General features: G+C 38.7%; 1 protein-coding gene across 2 annotated transcripts; it reads right to left on the bottom strand.

Moving 5' to 3' along the window:
* Positions 1-5,843: 5,843 nt before the first annotated feature.
* Positions 5,844-22,146, bottom strand: LOC111844818 (uncharacterized). Of its 2 annotated transcripts, none has more exons than XM_072710771.1 (21): positions 22,064-22,146; positions 21,112-21,240; positions 20,844-21,006; positions 20,439-20,631; positions 19,108-19,182; positions 18,696-18,800; positions 18,158-18,232; positions 17,746-17,850; positions 17,208-17,282; positions 16,796-16,900; positions 16,258-16,332; positions 15,846-15,950; positions 15,308-15,382; positions 14,896-15,000; positions 13,513-13,587; positions 13,101-13,205; positions 12,627-12,732; positions 11,216-11,271; positions 8,524-10,456; positions 8,284-8,427; positions 5,844-7,663 (listed from the first exon to the last, which is right to left on the bottom strand). In XM_072710771.1, the coding sequence occupies exons 1-21, from the start codon at positions 22,104-22,106 to the stop codon at positions 7,407-7,409; spliced, it is 4,104 nt and encodes a 1,367-aa protein (XP_072566872.1). In that variant the 5' UTR covers positions 22,107-22,146; the 3' UTR covers positions 5,844-7,406. The 2 variants fall into 2 exon arrangements, with proteins under 2 accessions (XP_072566872.1, XP_072566873.1); XM_072710772.1 differs by having other exon boundaries at positions 21,112-21,160; positions 22,064-22,132.
* Between the last annotated feature and the right edge of the window lie 435 nt (positions 22,147-22,581).

Below are 22,581 nucleotides of genomic sequence, written 5' to 3'. Positions count from 1 at the left end.
GATCCCCATACGGCTGAACCATTTCTGCATGTTTGTATGTTGGGGAAACACGCAAGGTCACACTGTGTATTTATAATTAGTGCCTATCATCAGTTACGTGTGGTGGCTCCTCTGCGTCCCCGTGGCGATCCCTGAGGCCGGGCACATGCGTGGCTCGTCTGCATCGCCGTGGCGATCCCTCAGGCCGGGCACATGCATGGCTCCTCTGCGTCGCCGTGGCGATCCCTCAGGCCGGGCACATGCGTGGCTCCTCTGCGTCGCCGTGGCGATCCCTCAGGCCGGGCACATGCGTGGCTCCTCTGCGTCGCCGTGGCGATCCCTCAGGCCGGGCACATGCGTGGCTCCTCTGCGTCGCCGTCAGAGGTGTAAAGAGTACCTGAAAACCATACTTGAGTAAGAGTACAGATACCTTACTGTATAAATTACTCCATTACAAGTTACAAGTCACCAATTCCAATAAGACTTGAGTAAAAGTCGTAAAGTATCCAATTTTAAAAGAACTTAAGTATTTTACTCGTACTGAATGTAGGCTCAAAGAACACCAAGAAATGTGGAAAACAAGGAACTATTTATTTATGAGGCTTTATTTCCTAATATAGACATTAAATTGAACACCTCAATGTTTCAAAATGGCAGAAGAAGAAAATAGAACAAAAAGTCAGTCTCAGTCAAACTCAAATGTTCAAAAAAAAAGGTAAAACAATAAAAAAAACTAATAAAAAAACAAATTCAGAGCTGACTTTAATGGTGTTTTAAGGGCAATTCTTAAGGGCAATTCTTAAGGGCATTTCAAGCAAAAATGGAGCACTCATATTAATAAAATAATGACTTGAATTACACCATGATAATTATCAATATCGTTTGATATGATCATGATAAAAATATTTTTGCTATATCGCACAGCCTTAATGGATGCTACCACAGTGGCTTTGCTAACTAGCTAATAACTAGTAACCCATAGGAAGCAAGCTGAACAGTCGTTTGAGCAGACAGTAATATCTGATGACGCACAAAGTCTTTAAGTGTCAAGTCTTGTTAACTACATGGAAGCTATATTATCAGCAAGAAGGTCTTTACCTAGTTACCATAGTTTTGGTAGTGAGTCGGCTAGATAGTCAGCTAACTGATGGAAACGTTTAACCAGCAGCAAAACAACCACAAACAACCATGCGGGTCCCACAGTAAAATCTTTGTGCAGTAATTGACAGTCAATAGTGTGTCTAGCAGAAACATTAACAAACAAAATAATAGATAGCACTGTTATTACACTGGGACACTAAAGATTTTTAACTTAATGACAGGTACTACAACGATTCCGTTCTGCGAGTTCGCTTTGGCTTCCGCTTTAAGACGTGTTGGACAAGGGCGTGGCTTTCGCGGAACGAATGGGCCGGGTTGGATGTGGGCGGGGTTGGATGTCCAACCCCGCCCTCCTGCAGGCTGCAGCCAGACATACTTGACGAAATTAGCCGTGGTAGATAAAGATCCTGACTTGTCGCATGCAATCACAATGTAGCGAGTAACGGTAAGCGTCCGTTCAAATGTAGTGGAGTAAAGAGTACATATATTCAGTCACAAATGTAGTGGAGTAGAGAGTAAAAGTTGCTTATATTTTTGATACTCAGTACAAGTACAAAGTAGCCAAAAAAATACTTAAGTACAGTAACGAAGTCCATTTACTCAAGTACTTTACACCACTGGTCGCCGTGGCGATCCCTCAGGCCGGGCACATGCGTGGCTCCTCTGCGTCGCTGTGGCGATCCCTCAGGCCGGGCACATGCGTGGCTCCTCTGCGTCGCTGTGGCGATCCCTCAGGCCGGGCACATGCGTGGCTCCTTCGCATCGCGGGACAAGCTTCACCGCTGCATAATAGGGGGTTGGAGCTGATGTCACACGTAATTACTGTAATTAACCATGGTACAGTGACCCCGAAAAGTAATGATAAGAAGCCATTATCTACCTCCGAATGCTCTAGCTTTCACTCAGCCAAAATAGCCCAAAATATGAACAATTACTATTGGTATTATTACCATACACAGAAGAAGATTTAAACCCAGGTGTATTTAAAAACATATTTCATTAAGAAAATGCTTCTAGTGAATTAGTATTTTGAGGTATTCTCTTTTGACAGGCTCTGAAATCCTCCCTTCTGTATGTATCATTATTTGAGCACCTCCCCTGTGAGGAAACCTTGTTTGCTAACGGCCTGGCTGCCCCGATTCCAGCTGTTAACTGTCGGAATCGATCTCAGCAGCTGTCCTGGAGGAGAGGCTAAGACTCCTTCCCGCAAAATTAGCCCAGCTCCGACACAAAATCCTTATTTACTCCGTCACTTTATGTCTAAACATGTAAACATATTTTTCCTTAATTACTGTAGCAGGTGGCTAAATATTTTTGCAAATAGACATTCCTTACAACAAATCTTCCTGACTGAAATCAACAAGCTGAGATGTAGAGCAGGCATCTAACTGCAGAATTCTATAATCACAAGAACACAAAAAAACTGTAATGACCATCATCCATTGTGGGGGGGGGGGGGGGTGGAGTCTATCACAGGCAGCACAGGGCACTAAGCAGAGGGACACAATGGATGGAATGCCAGTCCATCGCAGGGCACACACTCAGACACAGAGTCAAACTATGGGCACTATAGTCAAACTATTACGACAAGTAATAGAGGTTCCTGAGCCTTGGTCTACGGACCAGGACTGGTCCTTGGCCAGTTTTCTAACAAGCCACAAAGCACTTGAGACGGACTTGCCATCTGTCCCTAATATTATGGGATTTTCCCATACTGAAAAACAAAATGCTGTGTAATGGTCCGCGAAAACACGAGATTTGTCCCATATTTCCATACACATTGTGTCACCCACTAGGCACAACCTAGTTTACTGGTCCATGAAATTTTTGTATGGCGTAAACTGGTCAATGGACATAAATAAATTTGAGACCCTTATTGTAAATAAATCACTGTACTTATCAAATTGTTTTGCGTTTATTTTATTTATTCCACTATTCCTTGCACTTTTAATGCATTTATCTAAACACATCCACTGTATATATCAACCAAATTGTACGTGAGCATTGTGTAGTCTCAACAGTATATACACAGCCCCCCCCGTTATCCACAGGTGATACATCCCAAGACCTGCTGGGGGTATTTGAAACCGCAGATAATAGAGAACCATCCGTGGAGCCCATATATGACATGTACATACATATGGTAAACTTTAACTTGTAAATTATGCAAAGTAGCACATTACCCACATTAAACGCAGTGATAATAAAGTACATTGTACATGATTACATACTACTGTACAGTACCATACTCTCTCGAACTAAAAGGATCACGATGTTTTAGCCTAATTCTCAAGAGACGGTATAGCAATGAAAAAGCATCATGTATCAAGGGATGAAGGAGCAATGAAAATCATGCTTTTTGTACCCCTCAAAGGATGATGGCACAATGGAGAAACATGGCTACTGTTACACATTCTGCAATGAATAATATTGTATCATGTACCTATATATAACCAGTAATGTTAAAAAATGTCTTAGCCTATTGCGGGTACTCACTGACTTACAGCCTGTACTCACTGGTTTACATCCTGTACTCACTGGCTTACATCCTGTACTCACTGACTTACAGCCTGTACTCACTGACTTACAGCCTGTACTCATTGACTTACAGCCTGTACTCACTGGCTTACATCCTGTACTCACTGACTTACAGCCTGTACTCACTGACTTACAGCCTGTACTCACTGGCTTACATCCTGTACTCACTGACTTACAGCCTGTACTCACTGACTTACAGCCTGTACTCACTGGCTTACATCCTGTACTCACTGACTTACAGCCTGTACTCACTGACTTACAGCCTGTACTCACTGACTTACAACCTGTACTCACTGACTTACAGCCTGTACTCACTTGCCACATGGTTTAAAACTGTTTCTGGACTTTTCCTACTTAGTTTTTTTAGTCCACGGTAAACTGCGGATAACTGAAACCATGGGGTCCCACGTGGCTCGTGAGGAAGTCTAAATGGAATACTGGCTTAAAACAGCAGATAAGAAAGTACAAGCCATTCCAGGCTCGCTTGCATCCTTGAACTCTGGGTTCTGCTTACAGATGTGATGTCACATCCTCTCCACAGGCATCAGTGATCATGATGCCATCGGCTTCATGAAATAAACCTTCCTAATTGTCCTGATGATTCATTATTAGCTCAGAGTCTGTCAGGGGTTTCCGTAGTGTGCTGTTTCAAAACAATTATGAGGATCTACTAAGATAAAAAATAATGTATGCCGAAAAGGGCCTGTTCTCTAGCATTGTTTGTTTAGAAGATGAGATAAGATAATACTTTATGATTCACCTGGAGGGAATTTTTCTAATATTTTAGAACAATGGAGTGTCAGTTCAGGGTTCTTTCAACACTGAGTTTGATTCATGATCAAGTTCCCACCTATCACACAAAAGTCCAGTGGAGGATCAGCCAGCCAAGACTAATCAATAACGAGCAAACAGATAAATCAACTCTATCCTTATCTTCTGCTGCTCATTTCAGAAAGGATCCTTTGTATAACTGTGATCATTAACTTTGCTAAGTGATAGTTTCATTAGTAATTGCTGATCTGTTGCCTAGTAAATCTTTATCAGTGGTATTTAAGAAAATGTATTTGAATGTTTATATGTAGTGTATTAGGGTTAGCCTGCTAACTGGAATGGTACTTTCACACACTTATGAAGCATTAAAATGTTTGTCTCATCCTGGTGCTGAACATAAGCATATTGGATGGTTCTCCCTGTCCTGAAATCTTAAACTGGATCCAGGTGCACATGATGTTTAGCTGTTTAGCCGCCGCCGTCTTTCACTGACCTTGCTGCCAACGTCAGTCCTGTGTCTCCAGACACCCAAACTCTATCCCAAGAAAGAACACAGCCACCCTCATTCAAGGTCACTTTTACAAAACTTGCAGGACTCTTTCCCTTTGGGATCTTAGTCAACATTTCTTCACCTAAAAATGCTACTTCATACAATTTCACCTTAGAATACAAAAATCCAACTATTTGTATCTTCCATAATGGCTTATCTGGTACAGGATCGCAGATGGGCTGGGGCCTATCGCAGGAAGCACAGGGCATGAGGTGGGGGACACCGCAAATGGGATGCCAGTCAATCACAGAGCACACACAATCACACACACCCAGTCATACACAAGATATACACAACCACAGACACAGTCACCCAAATGATCATGCACATAACCATACAAAATCACACACCGAATCATACACACAATCACACACACACAATCATGCACACAATCACACACAATCATACACACAATCACACACAATCACACACACCCAGTCATACACACGATATACACAACCACAGACACAGTCACACACATGATCATGCACATAACCATATAAAATCACACACGCAATCATACACACACATACTGGTTTTTGTGGTTAATAGGGACTTATAATCCAAACCGGTCTCCATGGTGGTTTATGAGTACTACCCTTTCCTATGGTCAGAAAACAATGAGGGATAGATTAAAATGTTTCTACAATTCACCACTACATAGAGCTGACTTTATTTTACATCTATCACCTACAGAACACAATACACTATAACCTGAGTTTGTAGTTGTATGTCAGGACATCTGCAAAACTACTAAAAGAGGGTTTATTAGGACTTGAATGGTTTTAGAGGACACTGTGATGTCATACTACATTTGCATTTATACACTAAACACAGGCCTGACAAACTACTGCACTCTGAAGACAGACACGGTTAATAAGAACAAATATGTACCACACAGGTATCATGCAGAACACACTGTATTTTTTTAATAAAAAGGCATAATCACTAAAAGTTTGAAACAAAGTCTCATCCTAATATGTAACTTAAATATATATACATATTTAACGCAAGTTAAATTAAAAACAAAAAAGTACAGAACTTAAAAAGGATGAGGTCTGAAATTTCTGCATGTGCAAATCTCACAAATAAATAAAAATAAAATAATCTACCATGGTATTAAGGTAGCACAGCATGGCAACATTCACGTCACACTGACACATGACTGCACTCAAGATGGGCATGGTTACTAACAAATATGTACCACACAGGCATCTTGCAAAACTCACTGTATTTTTTCAATACAGAGGTATAATCAATAAAAGTTTGAAACAAAGTCTCATCCTAATATGTAACTTAAATATATATACATATTTAACGCAAGTTAAATTAAAAACAAAAAGCACAGAACTTAAAAAGGATGAGGTCTGAAATTTCTGCATGTGCAAATCTCACAAAAAATAAATAAAAATAAAATAATCTACCATGGTATTAAGGTAGCACAGCATGGCAACATTCACGTCACACTGACACATGACTGCACTCAAGATGGGCATGGTTACTAACAAATATGTACCACACAGGCATCTTGCAAAACTCACTGTATTTTTTCAATACAGAGGTATAATCAATAAAAGTTTGAAACAAAGTCTCATCCTAATATGTAACTTAAATATATATACATATTTAACGCAAGTTAAATTAAAAACAAAAAAGTACAGAACTTAAAAAGGATGAGGTCTGAAATTTCTGCATGTGCAAATCTCACAAAAAATAAATAAAAATAAAATAATCTACCATGGTATTAAGGTAGCACAGCATGGCAACATTCACGTCACACTGACACATGACTGCACTCAAGATGGGCATGGTTACTAACAAATATGTACCAGACAGGCATCTTGCAAAACTCACTGTATTTTTTCAATACAGAGGTATAATCAATAAAAGTTTGAAACAAAGTCTCATCCTAATATGTAACTTAAATATATATACATATTTAACGCAAGTTAAATTAAAAACAAAAAGTACAGAACTTAAAAAGGATGAGGTCTGAAATTTCTGCATGTGCAAATCTCACAATAAATAAATAAAAATAAAATAATCTACCATGGTATTAAAGTAGCACAGCATGGCAACATTCACGTCACACTGACACATGACTGCACTCAAGATGGGCATGGTTACTAACAAATATGTACCACACAGGCATCTTGCAAAACTCACTTTTTCCAGTACAGTAAAGTATATTCACTTACAAAGTTTAATTTTCAAACATTTTCCCCCCACATATATATGTTAGGACCTATGCAAAAATATGAAAGGAGTTATTAGGACCTAAATGATTTAAGAGGACATTGATGTCATACTACACATAAAATCCAAGAGCCATCCTGAAGGTATATCATCCTTTTTTAAGGTATATTTTCTAACAATTTTTAGACTTGTAGAAGTATTAAAAAAATAATAAAAAAAATAATAAAATAAAACGCCCCACTGCAGTATCAAGTTAAGCAAATGGAAGTGTTTAATTTAACTTTTGATTACGCCTTTTTACAGTTAACCCCCTGTTTCTTACGAAATCTCTGATATTTTGCAGAGACCGGTTTTCCAAAAGGGGGTGTTCAGCCACCTTGCACTGTTCGCATTCAGCTTTGGTTGCAAGCTTTCCAGTTTCAATATGCCTTTTGAAGTACTTCATGACGGCAGCAACCTCTGCTTTTGACCACTTCATTTTGGTCATCCGTTTCGGAGTCTCAATCCTTTCAGCACCACCAAGAGAAACTGCCAGAGAACACATGGAATTCCATAAATATACATCAAAATATAAACAGTAAAAGAAAATAATCCTTAAGATTGATAGCTATTGTGCATTCATTATAAGATTAATAAATATTTTAGTTAAGGAATTATCCTTAACTTGCATTTGACAAACTGAGGTTACATGTTCCTTTAAATTAAATTAATCAAATCTTGCATACTGTATAGACCGTCTCTGGGAGTCATTACCATCATCCCAACTTTCTCACTTTATAAATTCAAGCTCCTTCAAATTGCCAGGGGATCTCCTGTTCATAGTGCTCTATGTAATTCTCCATGTTTGCTCTAACCCCTTTCAAACATGCACTGCCACCCAGGAACTTTTCCAGACATTACCCAAAGGACACAGTGGACACAGTGTAATTACTAATGAATACATATAAAAACACATAAAAAAGTTATATGGGGTGCATTGTCCCCCAATGCTTAAAGCACACTTTATAGGACATCTGTATCATTTAGGTTTATACTTATTAGTCAATAAATTCTAGCTAAGACCTGTGAAAATCATATTTAAGACATTTAAGATGGTATATCGAGGGTTCTGACAATAATGGACTGACATAAATGATAGGAATTCCGACCTCCATCATCAGTGACGTGCTCCATGGATGTACTGACTTCAGCTTCATTATTTACTGTGACACCTGCTGACTCAGCGGAATCAGATGATTCAACGCCATCACTATCACGACATTCATCTTCGGGGTCACTCAGCTGTATGTGATCTGGAAAGTTACAAGTAACACATTAGACTACACCATTACACCATCTCAACCTCTGTTCAGATTCTATCCATTAAAATTAAAAAACAAGGTACATGCCTTCAATTTCAATGTCAGCCAGTGATTTTCCCTGGAGTTCAGGAAGACATCCTTTTTCCATAGCCAAAAGAAGTTTTGAGATTTTGGCCAGCTGGGTGGTGGCTTCTGGAAGCCTGTAGTAGTCTCGGTGTACCCGAATATCGTGGCCAAGAAAGTCAGCAAGTTGGTCAAGTTCATTTTTTTTCAAATTTAAAATTTGGGACAATGTAGCAACGTGTTTTCTGAGTTGTGTGGACCTGAGGAATTGTGGATTTTTTGCTCCGCAGAGACCTGCATGAATCCTCAAACTGTCTTGTCCCCTGTAGTGACTCAAACATTTGGGTCTTCCAAACAAGAAGACATTGGCACCATCAACACCACACTCACTTCTCTTGCTGACAAGTAATGTCAATGCCTCCACCATGTTTGGTGTAAGCAGTACCGCAACCTTTCGCCCCCTTTTCCCCATTATCTCAATTCGGCTAAAATGATTACACAGTTTCTGCTCAAAATTTGTTAACCCCATGGCAACATCTTTGTGAAGGTCTGTCTGGTCTCTTTCATAAAAATGTTTAAGATGCATTTTAGACACTTCTCCAGCCCTCCTCCTGTTAAACACGATTATTTGTGCCAGTGTGCTTTTGGCAAGCACAGCATAATGCGTGGGGCATACGTTTTCCGTTAAACTGCTAAAGGCATTCCGAGATGTTTTTTCAAGGTGTTCATGGAGCAGCTGGACATCTTGCGTAAATGGTAAGGTAGATGGCTTATTAAACTTCATTGCACTAAGAGTGGTCAGTGCAGTGTGAGAGACTAATTCACTCCATTTTGACGAGCAGAGTTTCTTAAAAGCTTCAGTGGATTTCATTCTTTCATTATCTTCTGCCATAAGCGCCCTACAGTGGATAATATCACATAGTTTTTGTAACGAATGGCCTAATTTCAAAGCAAGGCTGGGTGTTTTGTAGCAATGGTGTTCTTCATTATACCCTGATACTTTACGTACTGCCTGAACAACTTTGTGAAAATTTGCAGGTTTAACAGCTTCTTCTATGCTATATATTGATGACTCACTACGCAAAACTAGCAAAAGTCTGCCAATTTCCCTGAGCTTTTGTCTTATATACTCGTATTTTGTAGAATCATGCCCATGTTTATTGTAGAATGACTGTGCAAGTTGAAGGACACAAAAGTCATTCCGTACAAGCGATGTAATTTCATCAGGTTTCATTGGATTAAGAAGTTTCCATACACCCGTAGAGATGTGCTGGGACACTTCAAAATCACAAGCTGTAGCCAGTCTCAAAACCCTGGTTCTTCCAATCTCTTCACCTACTTGCCCAGGCTTAGAGGGGCATCTACGATTGTGTCTCCACAGATCTTTTCGAACAAACATTCCTTTACAGTAAACACAGTGCACAAATTTAAGTCCTGGCTCTTGTTCAGCATTCGTTTTCCTTTTCACTTTAAGGGATCCTTCCCCACTTTTTAAAACATCTGAATTATGTTGGTAATTTCCCCTGTTCCTCAATGTTTCTAATAATCTTTTTCGATCTTTTGAGTGCTTAGGGAATGAAAGGGCTTCAGCAATTTCAGGTTCTGTTTTGTGAGTTTCTAAGTGGCGGGCAATTTTAGATTTGGGTTTTCCACAAACATAGCAGTAGTTTTTTTTATTGCTTACAGTAAACAAAAGTTTTTGTGATTGACTGCACTGTTCATTTGGCCTTGGATTTTGATTCTCTGATGAAGCTTTAGTAGGATTCCTAGAATCATCAGAACATACTGATGTAGCACCCATTACTTCTTCTACTCTGAGGGGCTGATGAACTTGGACCTTGAGGACTTTGGCTTCTGAAGAGCTAGAATCATCGTCTGATTCCGAGTCTGGTACATAATCCTCATCTAAATCAGAAGTTTGAGGGTCTTCTGCAGAGCTGGAATCACCACTTAACTCCTGAAGTAGAAATGGAAAAAAGAAACTGTAAGACAGACAAGAGGTGAACCTACTGACACCCTGACAAACTCCGCTAGCCCTAAAATTGGCAGTGTGCAGGTGCCTTAAAATTATTTCAGGTACCTTCACAATACAATACACATTAATTTGCAGGACCCAGTAAAACAGGACACTCGGTTAATATATCATAACATTTGTATTCATGGAACTGTGGAACAAATATTGTATATTTTCATTCACTGTACTTGGGCTTAAGTATATTGCTAATATATTAATATCATAATAAGTGTAACGACAAGGTGAAATGTTCTTAACACGATAGCAATACTTATTATACTGCTCAGGCCTACTGCACATTAAGCAGACATTCAGGGTCAGTCAGGATCTATCAGACAGGATTCTAACAGAATCATGTGCCTTAGCAGAGAAAACTATGCAGAATTCAGGGTTCCAAAGACTGTAGTTGGCAAAGAATGTACCACTTTACAATAAGGCTCCCTTTTGCCACTTGTAAATGGTAGTAATTCATTAATAAAAAGAAACCTGGTGTTTTAACTTGTTTAATATTGTCAATTAATAATTTACAAAGTGTTACAACCTAATAAATAACCAGATTATAAACCATTCATAAACCCTTTATATGGGTAGCCTTACTGTAAAGTAGCACACTTTGTTCTTATTATCAGCACAAAACACACATGAATGTGTTCAAATGTCTAATTTCAAGTAACCAAAAGTACATGGTCGTAGATAACTTACCGGGAATTGTTTTAATTTGTGTGGAAGGCAAGATTTGTGCCAGACACCAGAACCAGCTACAGAGAACAATAAAACAGTTAAGGCCGACTCAGTCACACCATCATATTGAAATACATCAATGCAGGAATGCAAGAGATTTAAACTGATCACCATTAAAATTAGGGATGTCCCGATACAACGTTTTAACTTCCGATACGATACCGATATTGCAGCCTTCAGTACTAACCGATACAGATACAATAATCAGCACAAATCATGAATACTTTTACCCATTTCGTTGTGTGGAATGTATGAAAGGCTTGATCAAACTGAGAACAAAAGTCAGCAACAGTAAGTATGGAAAAAAACAGCCAATTTATTAACTATTGGTTGCATAAATGTGAACCTTTTACATAAGAATATATAAAAAAGAATTAAAGAATAAATATTAAGACCCTGAAAAATATCTTAATTAAATAAACAAAAATATATTTTTTAAAGTGCAAATCATGTGCAAAATGCTGCTTCAAATGCACGATGAGGTTGGACGTATTAAACTTTCCCGGTTCTGTCCCACCACGGGAAACTTGTGCATGACAAGTGTTGCACTGAGCCACACTGTCTTTTTCGGACTTTAATGAAAAATACTGCCACACGGCCGACATCGGTCTTTTTCTTTGCTACTTGGCTAGCAAGCAGTGTTGTGATCACGTGGGCTTTGCACGCTGGCTCTGGACGCTGCTGGATAGAATAGCTGTAACGGAGTTTAGAGCGGAACGGACTGCTTATATCGGAGATTTTTAACGCAGTCCGATATAATCCGATAGAGTTTTTTTGGGCTGATATCGGACCTATTTCCGATATCAATATTGGATCGGGACATCCCTAATTAAAATACAATAGTCTGGCTTAAAGGCAGGGTGTGCAATTTTAACCCAATACACTTTTTGTCAAGTTCAGTAAATTTCTCAACAGTCTAGCTGTCCATTCTGTCTGTGTGCTGAAAAATAAGTGTGTTTCTATACAGCCCCAGCTCTGTAAGCTTGGAAAAAAGTGGCTCGGTCCAAGCCACACAACACTGCTCCAGCCAAATCAGCAAGAGGGGTCACTCATGCTCATGTACAGGACAGGGGGAGGGGAGAAAAGAGAGGGGGTACTGGGCAAGTGGAAAGGAGGAGTGGCTTCGGAGGAATGCCTGAAGCGAGGGGGTGGGATTTTTGATTGGATACTTTCAAGATCTGCTAGTTTTTCCAAAATCGTGTACCCTAGCTTTAAAGGAAATGAGAAATTTGCTGATTCTGACAAAAAGTATTGAATTGAAATAGCATATTCTACCTTTCAACAGGAAAATGAAAATTACTCAATGTGATAATACACCAACTTTTTGATCAAAACCATTAATAAACATCAGGGGACAAAACAATATACTGACCTCTACATTTAAATCCGAGCCACTTGAATGATGACACAGGTCCTGTACATCGTCCACATTTCTCAAGGGTTGATACGGTTGTAGACACAAGGTCATGTTTCTTGCACTGCATCGAAATATCAGTGATTAGTCCATTATAAAATTCAAATTGATATATCAGGATATGCACTTAGTCTATTCATCAACTCAGAGAGCAACTGTAACCTAATTCACCTCAACAAAATGCTAAATGTAATTCCATGATAAAAAAAGACTAAAGACCCTTGAAATGAATACAAATATGGGCTTTATCCCCACAAATACAATGGCAAGGTAAAGCAGTGCTGAGGATCTTGAGAGTGTCCATTTAGCCATTTGACCAGGTATACACTCTCCTGGTCACTTGCAATAAAAAAAAAAAAAAGAGGCACAATGCCAAGATTTAAAAAGAACAGGGACTATTTGCCAGATTTATATCTCGGCGAGAATTAATACCTGCGAAACACAAGTTGTTGTTGGCTCCTGCAGTTCTGAGGTAGTTTTTGAAGAGGAATGAGATTCGTTGGTTTGGTTTCCTTCAGAAGACACAGCCCCAAACATCTAGCAAGTTGAAGGAACAAATACAACATTTGCTTTAAATGGGTCGATATAAGTATTGTTGATTAGGATGTAGGTCCATGACACCATTTCTCATGTCACTTAACATTTCTCCTAAACAAACTTTTCAACTCCTTTCAAGGAGTGCCATAGTCTCCAAGACCAATGATGTTTCATTGACCAAGAAAAAGCAATATTTTAACTTTCATATCAGTGAATATTGAACGTCAGGATGAATACTAGCTATGTTGCACATATCCTACAATACACACATACAAAACAAGTCGTCATTTTACTGACTGAAACATACCTGTTCAGCACCGTTCGTCAGGGTGGAGGAAGTGGGGGTCAACGACAAAATCATAGATTCAACCTCACTATTAGCCTGAAAACAAAACAGACAGCTTTCTCAATGAATTTGGCCACAAAAACAAAACATTTCATTCAATTCCATGAGAAAACACCAAGACTAAAATTGGATGGATGGAAGATGAATTCTGGTTGAGTTACATTAACTCTCTGGGGTCGAGTATGTCGTCGGCGACATCGCGTACTTTTCGCGTCTATTTCAGTTTATATCTCGCTGAAATCTTAATGTAGAATCATGAAAAAAACGCTGGATAAATCCGTAATCTGTCTTCTTTTCAAAACGTCCATTGTCGGAAGTATTAAAGTTTTTTTAATTAGGTTAAATCGGCAAAAAAGTAAACCTTGTCATCTTACTTTGTTTTACCTGCATCGGGGGCGTGTATACCGCTCTCACCTGAAGATCGCTATTCACATTCTAAATAGCCGCATTAGCGCGTATTCAAATCGCATTCGCATGGTAATTTGATTAACAGCGCAACGGTGAAACGCGATCCAGATACATCCCCTTCAGCGCCATAAAAGGGGGTTGGGGACGTGGCCAGGTGACAATGGCTCATTCATACACATGAAAGTTGCTACATATTCAATGAAAGGAGCCAGAAATAGTTACACGAGTTAGGTTTTTCTTATTTATTTATCCAAATGAATGTAGCAACTACACCATTTAGTCATCTTCATGTAGCCAAGACTTTGGTGATCAGATATCTGGGATCAAAACAAACTGCCAGCATTGCTTACTATGTACTTTTATAATGTTTCTGCAAATGTTCCAAACTGCATTTTGCAATGTCTATATTTTGATGTCAAATTTCAAACTTAACAAAAATCTGACATATTTACAATATATATTAAAATAAAGATGAGTGTGATGGCAAAACAAATATATAAGAAATAATTTGTCATGAATTAAGTTTATGATATTTGAAGAAATGAGTGATCATGCCCCAGTCAGTGAGAGTGTGTTTCCTACCCCTAGACCCCAGAGGGTTAATGCTGCACAGACCTACTTGCACTAATCAGGCACATAGGGCACAAGTCATCGGCAAGTCCCAATAAACAACACGGTACTTACAAACCAGCATTATTACACACAGCTATAAACACACACCAGAACGTTTTGGCCAGGTAAAGCAGTGCTGAGGATCTTTAGAGTGTCCTGAAAAGCACCATGTCCCAACATACCACCGTTTTATTCAACACTGCTTCTGAAACTATTATGTACACTCTCCTGGTCACTTGCGATTAAAAAAAGAGGCACAATGCCAAGATTTAAAAAGAACAGGGACTATATTTGCCAGATTTATATCTCGGCGAGAATTAATACCTGCGAAACACAAGATGTGGTTGGCTCCTGCAGTTCTGAGGTAGTTTTTGAAGAGGAATGAGATTCGTTGTTTTGGTTTCCTTCAGAAGACACAGCCCCAAACATCTAGCAAGTTGAAGGAACAAAAACAACATTTGCTTTAAATGGGTCGATATAAGTATTGTTGATTAGGATGTAGGTCCATGACACCATTTCTCATGTCACTTAACATTTCTCCTAAACAAACTTTTCAACTCCTTTCAAGGAGTGCCATAGTCTCCAAGACCAATGATGTTTCATTGACCAAGAAAAAGCAATATTTTAACTTTCCTATCAGTGAATATTGAACGTCAGGATGAATACTAGCTATGTTGCACATATCCTACAATACACACATACAAAACAAGTCGTCATTTTACTGACTGAAACATACCTGTTCAGCACCGTTCGTCAGGGTGGAGGAAGTGGGGGTCAACGACAAAATCATAGATTCAACCTCACTATTAGCCTGAAAACAAAACAGACAGCTTTCTCAATGAATTTGGCCACAAAAACAAAACATTTCATTCAATTCCATGAGAAAACACCAAGACTAAAATTGGATGGATGGAAGATGAATTCTGGTTGAGTTACATTAATGCTGCACAGACCTACTTGCACTAATCAGGCACATAGGGCACAAGTCATCGGCAAGTCCCAATAAACAACACGGTACTTACAAACCAGCATTATTACACACAGCTATAAACACACACCAGAACGTTTTGGCCAGGTAAAGCAGTGCTGAGGATCTTTAGAGTGTCCTGAAAAGCACCATGTCCCAACATACCACCGTTTTATTCAACACTGCTTCTGAAACTATTATGTACACTCTCCTGGTCACTTGCGATTAAAAAAAGAGGCACAATGCCAAGATTTAAAAAGAACAGGGACTATATTTGCCAGATTTATATCTCGGCGAGAATTAATACCTGCGAAACACAAGATGTGGTTGGCTCCTGCAGTTCTGAGGTAGTTTTTGAAGAGGAATGAGATTCGTTGTTTTGGTTTCCTTCAGAAGACACAGCCCCAAACATCTAGCAAGTTGAAGGAACAAAAACAACATTTGCTTTAAATGGGTCGATATAAGTATTGTTGATTAGGATGTAGGTCCATGACACCATTTCTCATGTCACTTAACATTTCTCCTAAACAAACTTTTCAACTCCTTTCAAGGAGTGCCATAGTCTCCAAGACCAATGATGTTTCATTGACCAAGAAAAAGCAATATTTTAACTTTCATATCAGTGAATATTGAACGTCAGGATGAATACTAGCTATGTTGCACATATCCTACAATACACACATACAAAACAATTTGTCATTTTACTGACTGAAACATACCTGTTCAGCACCGTTCGTCAGGGTGGAGGAAGTGGGGGTCAACGACAAAATCATAGATTCAACCTCACTATTAGCCTGAAAACAAAACAGACAGCTTTCTCAATGAATTTGGCCACAAAAACAAAACATTTCATTCAATTCCATGAGAAAACACCAAGACTAAAATTGGATGGATGGAAGATGAATTCTGGTTGAGTTACATTAATGCTGCACAGACCTACTTGCACTAATCAGGCACATAGGGCACAAGTCATCGGCAAGTCCCAATAAACAACACGGTACTTACAAACCAGCATTATTACACACAGCTATAAACACACACCAGAATGTTTTGGCCAGGTAAAGCAGTGCTGAGGATCTTTAGAGTGTCCTGAAAAGCACCATGTCCCAACATACCACCGTTTTATTCAACACTGCTTCTGAAACTATTATGTACACTCTCCTGGTCACTTGCGATTAAAAAAAGAGGCACAATGCCAAGATTTAAAAAGAACAGGGACTATATTTGCCAGATTTATATCTCGGCGAGAATTAATACCTGCGAAACACAAGATGTGGTTGGCTCCTGCAGTTCTGAGGTAGTTTTTGAAGAGGAATGAGATTCGTTGTTTTGGTTTCCTTCAGAAGACACAGCCCCAAACATCTAGCAAGTTGAAGGAACAAAAACAACATTTGCTTTAAATGGGTCGATATAAGTATTGTTGATTAGGATGTAGGTCCATGACACCATTTCTCATGTCACTTAACATTTCTCCTAAACAAACTTTTCAACTCCTTTCAAGGAGTGCCATAGTCTCCAAGACCAATGATGTTTCATTGACCAAGAAAAAGCAATATTTTAACTTTCATATCAGTGAATATTGAATGTCAGGATGAATACTAGCTATGTTGCACATATCCTACAATACACACATACAAAACAATTTGTCATTTTACTGACTGAAACATACCTGTTCAGCACCGTTCGTCAGGGTGGAGGAAGTGGGGGTCAACGACAAAATCATAGATTCAACCTCACTATTAGCCTGAAAACAAAACAGACAGCTTTCTCAATGAATTTGGCCACAAAAACAAAACATTTCATTCAATTCCATGAGAAAACACCAAGACTAAAATTGGATGGATGGAAGATGAATTCTGGTTGAGTTACATTAATGCTGCACAGACCTACTTGCACTAATCAGGCACATAGGGCACAAGTCATCGGCAAGTCCCAATAAACAACACGGTACTTACAAACCAGCATTATTACACACAGCTATAAACACACACCAGAATGTTTTGGCCAGGTAAAGCAGTGCTGAGGATCTTTAGAGTGTCCTGAAAAGCACCATGTCCCAACATACCACCGTTTTATTCAACACTGCTTCTGAAACTATTATGTACACTCTCCTGGTCACTTGCGATTAAAAAAAGAGGCACAATGCCAAGATTTAAAAAGAACAGGGACTATATTTGCCAGATTTATATCTCGGCGAGAATTAATACCTGCGAAACACAAGATGTGGTTGGCTCCTGCAGTTCTGAGGTAGTTTTTGAAGAGGAATGAGATTCGTTGTTTTGGTTTCCTTCAGAAGACACAGCCCCAAACATCTAGCAAGTTGAAGGAACAAAAACAACATTTGCTTTAAATGGGTCGATATAAGTATTGTTGATTAGGATGTAGGTCCATGACACCATTTCTCATGTCACTTAACATTTCTCCTAAACAAACTTTTCAACTCCTTTCAAGGAGTGCCATAGTCTCCAAGACCAATGATGTTTCATTGACCAAGAAAAAGCAATATTTTAACTTTCATATCAGTGAATATTGAACGTCAGGATGAATACTAGCTATGTTGCACATATCCTACAATACACACATACAAAACAATTTGTCATTTTACTGACTGAAACATACCTGTTCAGCACCGTTCGTCAGGGTGGAGGAAGTGGGGGTCAACGACAAAATCATAGATTCAACCTCACTATTAGCCTGAAAACAAAACAGACAGCTTTCTCAATGAATTTGGCCACAAAAACAAAACATTTCATTCAATTCCATGAGAAAACACCAAGACTAAAATTGGATGGATGGAAGATGAATTCTGGTTGAGTTACATTAATGCTGCACAGACCTACTTGCACTAATCAGGCACATAGGGCACAAGTCATCGGCAAGTCCCAATAAACAACACGGTACTTACAAACCAGCATTATTACACACAGCTATAAACACACACCAGAACGTTTTGGCCAGGTAAAGCAGTGCTGAGGATCTTTAGAGTGTCCTGAAAAGCACCATGTCCCAACATACCACCGTTTTATTCAACACTGCTTCTGAAACTATTATGTACACTCTCCTGGTCACTTGCGATTAAAAAAAGAGGCACAATGCCAAGATTTAAAAAGAACAGGGACTATATTTGCCAGATTTATATCTCGGCGAGAATTAATACCTGCGAAACACAAGATGTGGTTGGCTCCTGCAGTTCTGAGGTAGTTTTTGAAGAGGAATGAGATTCGTTGTTTTGGTTTCCTTCAGAAGACACAGCCCCAAACATCTAGCAAGTTGAAGGAACAAAAACAACATTTGCTTTAAATGGGTCGATATAAGTATTGTTGATTAGGATGTAGGTCCATGACACCATTTCTCATGTCACTTAACATTTCTCCTAAACAAACTTTTCAACTCCTTTCAAGGAGTGCCATAGTCTCCAAGACCAATGATGTTTCATTGACCAAGAAAAAGCAATATTTTAACTTTCATATCAGTGAATATTGAACGTCAGGATGAATACTAGCTATGTTGCACATATCCTACAATACACACATACAAAACAATTTGTCATTTTACTGACTGAAACATACCTGTTCAGCACTGTTCGTCAGGGTGGAGGAAGTGGGGGTCAACGACAAAATCATAGATTCAACCTCACTATTAGCCTGAAAACAAAACAGACAGCTTTCTCAATGAATTTGGCCACAACAAAACAAAACATTTCATTCAATTCCATGAGAAAACACCAAGACTAAAATTGGATAGATGGAAGATGAATTCTGGCTGAGTTACATAAATGCTGCACGGACCTACTTGCACTAATCAGGCACATAGGGCACAAGTCAACATACCACCGTTTTATTCAACACTGCTTCTGAAACTATTATATGTACACTCTCCTGGTCACTTGCAATTACTAAAGTCAAGAGTGGAGCATAAAAAGTTTCTGAAAAATAAATCCTTTCCAATGAAGGAGGCTGCAGTGCAGCTGAATAACACTAGTCAATCAATAATGCAAGTGTTTGATAGCAAAAGAAAATTCATTGCAGACTGTGCACAGTCAAAATATACTACTCAGAAAATTATGGAGTGTATCACACTTGAGGATCAGACTACAGGTCGACCGATGTTGGTTTTTCAGATATCGATACCGATTATTACTACTTAATAGGGCCGATAACTGATGTTTGGAACCGATATGCATTTGCTTTTATGTGCTTTCTTTGCATCCATCTGCAATGAGGATTTTGAGATACAAGGTCCGCTATTAGAGTAAGGCTGCTCTATTTACAGTGAATGTGATTTTTTAAATGAATGGCAAATGATTGATTATACAATATAAAACAAAAAAAAACAAGTACATACTTTTTTATAGATTAAGTATTCATAACATTGTTGTGGCAAGAATAAGACATTAAAAATAAAGCATCTAATAAAACATATGCCTGAGGTGGACAAATCAAATTTATAGATGCTTTAATACCATTAATACCTTTTGCTTAAACATAACAGTTTGGTAATGCATTTAAATAAGCAGTAAGAGACTACGTTGTTGTCAGCTAAAGTTAGTTGTCAGCTAAAGTGAGAATCTCATAGGGATGAGTAAGTACTGTAATGTAAAGTAAGATAAGCAGCATAGAAGCTCAAATAAGCTCCTGTTGTAACATGAGCTGTCGTCGCTACATAACGCCATTAACACTTTGTCATTACAGGTAACATTGATGGCTCATATGGCAGCGTACTGCAGTCACTAAAGAAAAAAACCCAGTCTGTTTTTCTGAATTAATGAGATACACTTTACATAAAAGCACGCTTGGAGGTTGATTTTTTCTTTAGTGAATGCATGACGCTTCCATAGGCTCACAAAATCACCGCAACAAGGTTCCCTGTCACACAAAAAAGGAGACAAAAAAGCCAGTACCTTGCATCTCCATGGCCATTCTGAGTCGCCATAATCATATGTTATCTCCTCTCCGGGTGCGATGTCTTTGATAGCAAACAAACATAAATGAGGTTTTCTTTCCCTTACAATTTTCTTCATTTTAGTGTTTGGGTCAATGTGGTTGTCATTGACTAGTCGACCAAGAGACTGGTCCTCCTGGGCAGCGTCAACACTAATGGAACAGACAAAATAAGCCTATAACAAAATATAGTGACAGCAACACCATGATACATATACATTTTAAATAATTTATAGTAAATTTTCCTTGCACAATGAATATTTCCTGTTCCTTATTAAACAGGTGCGTGCAATCACAATGGCTCAGCATAACTTTGTCCTAGTTATATTGATGTTCTCTATAATCACACTCACATTGATACCTACCACCAAAGTCTTCCATTGAAACGAAATTCAAACATAAAAACTTTAAGGTTATCGTGATAAATTCTTCGTCTCCTATTGCATTCTTCACCATTTATCAGATCACCCCTGTACTCCGCTATAAAATCTCCTTTTTCAAAAGGAGCAGAACAGAACACTCCATGACCTACGGACATAAATAAAAAAATATATACAACAAGTAAACAACACTGAAAGATAATATGCCTTAATATAAAATTCACTATAACAAGAATTTACGTGTTTAACTCACCCTTGTATGAATTTATGTATTTGACGTCAAGCCCTTTCTTGTCCTTTCCCTGTGAAATATGATATAGCGCATCGTCTTTGGGACTTTGCCTTCTTGTACGCCTTACTAATTCCATTTGCGAAATCCTGTCTATTGTGGGTGAACAAAAAATTAACGTTATTAAATAAATGCAACGTTGCCAGGTCAAATTCTATACGTAGCGCATTATAGCTAATGTTTGCACTTGTTTAGATATGTTGTATAAACCAGCTATCATCCTAGCCACTTAACTAGCTGGCACGGTCAATAATACTGACCGTGGACATACAAAACGTCATTACGCACGAAAGAATATTCTAGCACACAAGTCCTCCAGCTACCTTTACAAGTCATTAGATTTACAAGCGTCTGATGTGAAATATGGTAGCTAGGCTAAATAGCAAACAAATGTACAGTAAACATAAGTAATGGGCAAGCTAAGTGGTAAACAAGTGGTAATAATAACAAAATGCTGTATCAGCAGCATTAAGGCTATATACGTGTATATAAAACTTACAGATTTTTTTAATACTACGAAAGAGCATTAGGGGCACCTTAAAAGGGGAAAAATGTACTATACGTTTTGAGATTAAACTCGAAAGTTTCGATATCAAAATAAACTTTAATTATTATAGTCAAGATAAGGTAGCTTTCGAGGTTATTTCCATTATAACCTCTTAATTTATTTCGACTTTAATCTCACGTTTTAACGTTTTATTTTTTCCCTTTCAGGTGGCCTTAATAATCTTCCGAAGTATACGTATGTTCGTCCATAGTAAATACGCAGCTCTTTAGTTAGGTCTTACTAAACTATACGCTGCGATTAATTAGCCAGCAAGAAAGCAAAACATGGCACCAGTAACAGGAACTAAACTTAAGATATGAACATAATAAAATAAAAACGCTGTATGAGGAATTAAATGCAATTTCTTACCAATTTTCGGCGTCTTCATTAGCAGATCTAGAAATGACTTCATCCAAACGGAGACGAGGGGATGGCGCGCCAACTAACACGTGGTTTAACAGGACATACAATTGCGCATGTGCTCATTTTAGCCAATGAGGACCCAGCCCGCCAAATTTGTGTGTAAGTGAACGGATAATGTGTATCTTTCTGCAGTAACATAACCCGGCTACAGGGGTGCCAAACCTGGGAAGCCGGACACACTGGAATACACTGAAAAACAGGTTTGGGGGTCTATCAGGACGTTGTCTAAAAAAACAGGGGGTGGTAACTTAGAGTCCTTAGGATGGATCCACACTGTCAGAATTATGAGGACATTGACTTTGTCCTCATAAACCCAAATGTCCTCAGAGTGTCGGTACGTATTCAGGTGAAATGTCCCCATAAACCACATAGACCAACACACAACCGTACACAGGATCATACACACAATCACAGTCACACACACGATCATACACATAACCATACAAAATCACACACACAATCAT

The sequence above is a fragment of the Paramormyrops kingsleyae genome, chromosome 1, assembly GCF_048594095.1.
Source record: "Paramormyrops kingsleyae isolate MSU_618 chromosome 1, PKINGS_0.4, whole genome shotgun sequence".
Classification (NCBI taxonomy): Eukaryota; Metazoa; Chordata; class Actinopteri; order Osteoglossiformes; family Mormyridae; genus Paramormyrops; species Paramormyrops kingsleyae.
This window is presented reverse-complemented; position numbering and strand designations above follow the sequence as displayed.

Bases quoted from the DNA above. Each gene is read 5' to 3' on its own strand.
- LOC111844818 (XM_072710771.1), bottom strand. From the start codon at position 22,106: ATGAAGTCATTTCTAGATCTGCTAATGAAGACGCCGAAAATTG. The intron at 18,233-18,695 runs GTATTAATTCTC...TTTTGTTTTCAG, and splicing joins CCACATCTTGTGTTTCGCAG to GCTAATAGTGAGGTTGAATC. The intron at 10,457-11,215 runs GTAAGTTATCTA...TTTCTACTTCAG, and splicing joins ACAAATTAAAACAATTCCCG to GAGTTAAGTGGTGATTCCAG.